The 7,564-nt window shown below is 38.2% G+C and overlaps 1 protein-coding gene across 3 annotated transcripts; it reads right to left on the reverse strand.

The window, feature by feature from the left end:
- Positions 1-2,235: 2,235 nt before the first annotated feature.
- On the reverse strand, positions 2,236-7,505 carry NDUFB1 (NADH:ubiquinone oxidoreductase subunit B1). 3 transcript variants are annotated; one of them, XM_031454220.2, is made up of 3 exons: positions 7,368-7,505; positions 3,272-3,416; positions 2,236-2,345 (listed from the first exon to the last, which is right to left on the reverse strand). In XM_031454220.2, exons 2-3 carry the CDS (start codon positions 3,409-3,411, stop codon positions 2,309-2,311), a joined length of 177 nt encoding a protein of 58 aa, XP_031310080.1. In that variant the 5' UTR covers positions 3,412-3,416; positions 7,368-7,505; the 3' UTR covers positions 2,236-2,308. The 3 variants fall into 3 exon arrangements, with proteins under 3 accessions (XP_031310080.1, XP_064342280.1, XP_031310079.1); XM_064486210.1 differs by lacking the exon at positions 7,368-7,505 and adding an exon at positions 7,228-7,347; XM_031454219.2 differs by lacking the exon at positions 7,368-7,505 and adding an exon at positions 7,135-7,158.
- Positions 7,506-7,564: the final 59 nt, after the last annotated feature.

Here is a 7,564-nt window from a genome sequence, read left to right on the forward strand (position 1 = left end):
TGCACAGTATCATAAAAGCTGCTTTAACCATACGTCTTCGCCAATACCCTTTAAATGTCTTGATGCCTGGGTCCATGTCTTATTTGACTTTGTCTGTCTTGTAGCTGATGTCTTTTGAATGAAGTAAGAACACTAGTATCTGGGAATTATTCTTGATTCTTTTGCCCCCATTCTTCCACCTCACCCCTTGTTCCAATCAGTTCTCAAATGCTGTGTGTTTAAGTCCTCTCTCTCCCCTTTGTCTGCATTGCTACTGCTTAGTTCATGCCCTCTTGGTCTCTTCTGTAGCCCAATCTGAGGATCTCTGAATTGGTCATCTGATTACAGTTTCAGTACGTTCAGCTCATAGAGCTGTCAGTGATCTTTGGAAAATGCAAACCTCACCAGTTTTTCCTTCACTTAACAAATGGAATGTTACTATGTATCAGGCACTGGGACTAGAATCAGGAGAGAGACAGTCTCACTTTCATGGTGAGAGAGTGGGGAGTGAGAGAGACAGAAGTGTTAGGGACGACTTTTGGGTTTCTTCCCTGGGCAGCTACTGTGGCAGGAGAGATATTCACTGAGATAGGAAACAACTAGAGGAGAACATTTGGGGAAGAGAAGATAAAGAGTCTACGTTTTATAGATGTTCATCTAAGAGACATTCAAGTACTTATGCTGAGTAATGTGTGTATATCTATACATATGTATAAATGGTTTGGCTGTAGAATGGGGAGTTGTTGGCATAAAAAAGGGAACTGAAACCACAGGAGTGAAAATAATTATTTGCGGAAGAGGAAGGGAATGAAAAGAGGATCTGGCCAAGCCCTGAGGGTAGAGAAGGAATAGCCAAGGGCAGCAACAGACATTGACTGCTCCTTTAAACATTTCCTTCCCAGGGCTTCCATAACATTACCCCCTCCTGCTTTCCCTCCCAAAACCAAATATTTCAACAGAATATCAGACGTTTGACATTTTAAAATTTATGTGTCAGCTTAAGCGTCCTGAGTTCTGAAAAGGATCAGTGATAAAGGAGTATCATTTCATTGTAATTTTGCTTCTCTTAAATTCAGTCTCACCTAAAACAAAATTTGTTTTCCAATGAGATAGCTGAATATAACAGATTACATTAAGTATATACCCAGGAAACTATCACCACGATCAAGAAAATGAACATACTATACACAAGTTTCCTTCCCTTCCATGCTACACCCCACTCCAGGGCAGCCACTGATCTGCTTCGTTACTATAGATTAGTTTGCAGTTTTTAACATTTTATATAAACTGAATCACAGTGTATGCTTTTTGTCCGGCTTCTTTCATTCAGGATTATTAATCTGAAATTCATCTGATATATTCTTTTTATTGCTGAGTAGTATTCTATTATATGGATTTGACACAATTTATCAATTCATTGGTTGACAGACATTTGGGTTATCTCTAATTTTTGGCTATTAACAAATAGAGCTGCTGTGAACATTCACGTAAGTCATTGCGTGGCTATGTGCTTTGTTTTCAGTAAATACCTCAGAATGGAACAGCTGAGTCATATGGTAGATATATATTTAACTGGAAACTGCTCAACTGATTTCCAAAGCAGTACAAATTCTGGCAGCTACATTTTCCATTCCTGTCAGCAGTGTTAGTTCCCATTGCTCTATGCCCTTGCCAACACTTGGTAAAATCAGTCTTCTTAATTTTAACCATTCTCATATGTCTGTAGTGGTTTTAATTTGCATTTGATTTGAGCATCTTTTATGTGCTTATGTGCCATTCTCAAATCTTTTTTTTGGGTGAAGTGTCTTTTATTTTTTGAAAATTGGGTTGTCTTCTTATTACTAAGCTATCAGTTCTTTATATATTCTAGATATAAGTTCTTTGTGTATATCTCACAAATATTTCTAGTCTGTGGCCTGCATTTTCATTTTCTTAAGTGTTTTCTGAAGAGCAAAAGTTTTTAATTTTGATAAAGTACAGTTTCTTGGTTTTTAAAGCTTGTTCATGCTTTATATGCAGTATTTAAGAGATCTTAGCTAAACCTAAGGTCACTAAAATTTTTAGCTATTGACGATTACCAAATAAAATCCTAGCATCATTCTTTCAAAGTGCCTTTGAAGCACATGGTTTGAAAAAAACTTTCTGAAAAATTGGGCTATGATTCAGTAATTATTTTTAAATTACTAAGTGTGACTGTTAGTTGAAATGTGAAAGATTACTGCAGCACAAAAAGAATCACACTTCAAATTCTTCAAATTAAATAATGAATGTGTTTTTATTTCTCCCATAATTTAAAAAATGTGAACATCCTGTAATTCAGCCATAGCCTTTACTTCCAGGTGACTTCTTCACGGGGCCTCAATTCCCTATGTGGAAAGAAAGGGAGGAAAGGCAAAAGTGTAAATAAAACTTTTATGAGAGGATAAAAAGGAAAAGTCAGAAGAATGTGAATTCAATATTTTATGTATTAAATTGACCCATTTAAAAGTGTTTATTAGATTCAACATATTCATTCTATTTTCTCATGATTTTAAACTTTTACCACCTCTTCAATTTTATTCTTCCAGATTAAAAACCTGTAATTTCTTACTCTGTCTTTATATGAGAGTTCATTTAATGTTTTCTAGACTCTTTCCAGCTCATTTTATCTTTCTTGAACTCTGAATGTGAACCTCCTCTACACGACTGTGGCTGCTGCTCAGTTCTGGGGTCCTTGAACTTCCTCCTCCCTAGCTGCAAAGCCAGAGGTAGACACGCTGTCTTGCACTCTAATTCTGATGCCAGATGAGCCATCTCCAGAGACACAACGGGACCAGACAGCTGCCATTGCTATTGGACCACTCAACCACCATGTCTAAAGCCTTTAAGCACAGTTGCTGAGAATACAGCACCCAGCCACAATTAGTGCCTCTGATTTCAGCCTCATCATGGCCTAAGACAGTATATGATAATATAGTTAAAGCCGTATATAGAGAAGGCTTTAGTGAGGTGGTTTAAAACTTTCTACATTAAAGTGTACCCTGAATTAAAAAAAAAAAAGAAAGAAAGAAAGAAAACAACTTTTCAAAGATCTGAAATAGCCTGTTCATAAACTGAAGACTTGTTTACATTCCAAAAGTAATCACACAGCTTTATCCAAGGATTAGACAGCAAACAAGATGACAAAGTATCACTTAAATCTAAATGCTCAGGGGGAAAAACTACCCCTTCTGTTTATTTTTGGCACAAATGATACTAAGAATATTTCCAAAAGCTGATTAACTGTTGGTTTAAAAAAAAAATAAAAACTAACCTTTTGAATAAGAGACTCTCATTCCGGAAGGCAGTTAGCTTTTCATCATTCTTTTTGTCTAGATACCATCCAAAGACAAATCCCATAGGGACAAGTATATGTACCCAGTGGTCACGCACAACCTGAAGTAAGCTCATCATGAATGCTATTAAAAAAAATCAGAAATATAACTGCCTTTGAAATATCTTTTAAATAGCATCTGAAACAGGAAGATAGCTTTGAATATAGGGGACAGATGTTAAAAGTATAATAAGCCTCTTTAAATTTGTTTGGCATTAGAATGTAGTATTCTACTTAAAATCTACTTGATGAAGATTATATAGGTGACAATGATTAGTATAAAAATTACACAGCACTAAAGTCAATTTATTACTTTCTATTTGTAGCTCCACCAGTGATCCTATATAACACAGAAATGGAGAGAGTATTAAAAAATTCTACTTGCAAAAGCTGAGTATATGCACCCTCTTAATATTGATTTAGGACTTTTACATGTATAAAATAATTTTAGAACCTCTCACAATGCCAAAACAAACATAATAATACAATTTTTTTCAGAAGCAGAATTCTTTAGATAAAGCTAAATGATTGAAAATTATTTTCACAAAACTAATTTTTAAAGTGAATGAAAAGAAGAGAAATTTAAAAATTCATACTGAATAATGTCACAGTAGATCGGAATATCAATTAAATGACTCTATAAAAGATACGGAGAGAAGGGAACTTACTGTTATAGTGATTACTAGTACCAGAGTCATCATATAGTCTGACATAAAACATAAAATATTATTATTCTTATTTTACAGATAAGAAAACAATTTAACCCAAATAGGCATTACGTGTAGACCTGGAATTCAAACTCAGGTTCACTCCAAAGCTCTAGCTCCTTCAATTATACTGAAATGCCTCTTGTAGAGAATCCCCCTCAAATTGATATTTATGGTACTTAAGACTTCTTAAGTTCTAAGAGTTTCCAAAAGGAAGAAGAGGGGGACTTCAAAGAAGAACTGTTAAGTCATCATATGGAAAATGAATTTGCACTAATTCAATAAAAACACAGTTGAATCGTCAATTTTCTGTAAAAAATTGTACCTAAAGATGAAATCAAAATAAATCTGTATGCACGTGAATCTATAATGAATAAATCATATATAATGGCTGAGAAGACCTGACAACATCTAGAAAGAGAATGCATTACTGCTAACAAAAGTGCTTCTGGGGTTATGCAGACTGGATTCCTGCTTCTCCTAAGACATTCGCTCTCACACACATTCTAATTCTTTATCTCTCAAACTTTACTCACTAGATAAAGGCACTGGGTTAGGAAGTGGACATGAAGTTAAAAGTCACACAATTATTACATACTGTCTTTCACAGAGTGTAATATTACACACAGCAGATTCCAGTCTGAATTATCACTGATCTACAAAATTATGATGTAAGTAAATGAGATGTTTGAAATAACTCCCCAACTGATTTGCCACAACTAGTTCTTGGACATTTAAATGTAAATGTAACCAATCTTAACTTACTCCTAGAAGATGGTGATTCTCTTGGCATTGTGCCTTCCCTTAGTAACATTATTTGCACTTAGATCCTTAAGCACTATTTGATAAACACTTAGGTACTTTCTGTGATTCTGACCAAGTGCCCACCAAGTTAGCCCCTTTATAAACCTGAACCAGTCAAGTATGGGAATAATAATGCATGCCTTAATCAAATAATGTAACCTTGAAAGCACTAAACTACAAAATACTAGACAATATAGGTCCCTGGAGAAGTCCAGGGGTCATCTATTCTCCCACCTGTCCTTATTAGGTCCCTCAAATTTCTTAAGAGGTGTCAAGTCTAACACTCACTATAACTAACTGTTAGATAATTGTATTTAACCAACAAAAGGAACTTGCTGACTCTCAGCCCAATACTTTTTAAATAAGCCCATGGCCACCTGTGGGCTATCCACCATTACTGTTGGCACTCCTCTAACAGGGTCGGAAGCCAATTTTGTCTGGCTTTACTCTGAACAGAAGAGACGAGCCAAGCCCCTGAGGGTCTTGTTGCATAGAGGCTTTCACAGAGACTCTACAGGTAAAGACAGCAGGACTGATAAATAAAAGGATTCTGTATGTTCAGAATCCACAGTTGGATTCAACCACCACGATGGAAGCCTGATTCCATCCCTGAGAGATAAACAGCAAATCTTAGTCCCAGAGGCATTTCATATCACAATTGTACAATCTACTGTTTAATGGCCATTTGTCCTGTATATGTCACTGCAAGACGACCAGGGACGACACAGATTTATGGACATGAGTGAGCTAGAATTTCTTAGAGAATGGAAGTCTAGGCTTGGATAAAGAGTGACATCTACACAAGTGCCCTCAATGGCACTGTACATATTATTAGTGTCCTCTTTATGTGAAGCCTCTCAAGAAAGATTTTGCCTTTACTTCAGAAAGCCTGAAAAAGCCAAACTGGTTTTTATCTTATAGACTTGGGCAATAGAGTAACTGATCATGTACCCTTTGATAACAAAATGATCCAAAATTTTGTCCCTACCTTTAGAAAGAGCTGATTCTTACAACACTCTGTCTGGCATGGTTCTTAATAATTTTCATAATCACCAATTCATGTAATCCTCACACTTCTATCCTGTATTAACTAATACAATGTCCCCGATGCAATAAGAGTATTTTTTTTTTCAAATAAGTAAATTTAGGGACAATCAACTTTCCTAAGGTCACAAACGCTGTAAATGGCAGAACTGGGATTAATACCCAGGCAATCTGGCTCCTTGGTCCAAGCTCTTTATTTGTGCTTTACAGTCTCTTACAGTAAGTATAAAGGTCAACACTTATATTAACCTTAGTCTTAGCTTTATCTCATTTTTCCTAATAAGGGCATTACTAGGAGATATTATGGGTTTGGTTCCAGACTACCAAATAAATAAGGAGGTAAAGTGAGACACAAGAATTTTTTGGTTTCCTAGTGCATTTAAAAGTTGTGTGCAATAGCATTATGTCTAAAAACACAATGTATCCACCTTAATGAAAAAAAAAAACACCTTATTGTTAAAAGACGCTAGCCATCATCTGACAACCAAAGGTTGCCACACATCTTCAATTTACAAACAACGCATTATCTACAAAGCACAATAAAATGAGGTATGCCTGTATTACCTTTTCCTCAACCCAATTTTTTCGCTTAGCTTCTAAAAAGACTATATAGTCTGTATTTTTCTTACGTCCCTCCGAAATCACGTTGGAAAAATATAGATGATTCGACATCAAAAAAAAAATTCCACTCTCTAATTAGTCCCTACAGCAATTTATATGTATTGATCAAAAAGTGTCGACTTAACCTATAAAAAACAGTACTAGATGCATGGAGAAACTGAACTCCTTGAGGTCTGGAACCCTGTCTTAATGACATAAACACCCTGGAAATCAAGCACAAATGAATATTATCTTTTTTAAATTACGTTTTCAAAGTGCATGTTTTCTGAAATGGTCGGCTCAAGAGGGTTTGAAAATTAGAAGAGAGCAAAGTTAGCTTCCAGTCCTGAGTAAGGAGGAAGACAGAGCCCTTTCCCCACTGCAGCCTAGGAGCCGTGATTCCAGCCGGCTTCCGGCCGGTCCCGCAACATCTAAAGGTGTTTTCCAGTTATGACAGCCTCAGAGTACCCTCCGCCAAAGGAGCCAGGCGGGAAACGTGAGTCCAGCGGTAAGCAACCCCGACTCCCTCTCCTTCCCCGTCTCCTTCGCTCGGAAGCTTGGGGAAGCCGCGCCGCTCCAGCGCCGGGGAGGCCCAGACCCCCCACTTGGACCCCCACCCCCACCCCACCCCACCCCTCCCCCATGTACCCGTCGCTGCCGAGGGCCTTCCCAGAGGTGCACCCTCCCCGCCTGCACAAACGCAGCTCTCGCCGCCTCGGCCGCCGCGAACCCCGGACCCACCTGCGGCCTCGGAGCTAACAACGACCCCACAACCAAGGGCAGCGGCGAGCCCAGCCAGCGGCGCCAGCGGAAGCTGCGGCCTGGGGACCCACCATTCGCTGCGCCCGCTCGAAGAGAGGGGTGGCTCCGGGAAATCCTACCTCTTCGTCCTTTCACTGCTTGACTCTTTCCTGTTTATTTTAGCTTCAACACATTATAAATTCTTTAAAAATAAAACTTCGGCCCCAGGTGACGAGACTTGGTGTAAGCGACACCGCCTTCCTCCAGCTTTGTCCCCCCAACCCCCGAATATGGTATCACCCTGGGTCTCCCCGCCTTAGCGGGTCGCCTCCAGTTT

The sequence above is a fragment of the Camelus dromedarius genome, chromosome 5 (genome assembly GCF_036321535.1).
Source record: "Camelus dromedarius isolate mCamDro1 chromosome 5, mCamDro1.pat, whole genome shotgun sequence".
Lineage (NCBI taxonomy): Eukaryota > Metazoa > Chordata > Mammalia > Artiodactyla > Camelidae > Camelus > Camelus dromedarius.

Bases quoted from the DNA above. Each gene is read 5' to 3' on its own strand.
- NDUFB1 (XM_031454220.2), bottom strand. From the start codon at position 3,411: ATGATGAGCTTACTTCAGGTTGTGCGTGACCACTGGGTACATATACTT. The intron at 2,346-3,271 runs GTTAGTTTTTAT...CTTTCCACATAG, and splicing joins GAGAGTCTCTTATTCAAAAG to GGAATTGAGGCCCCGTGAAG.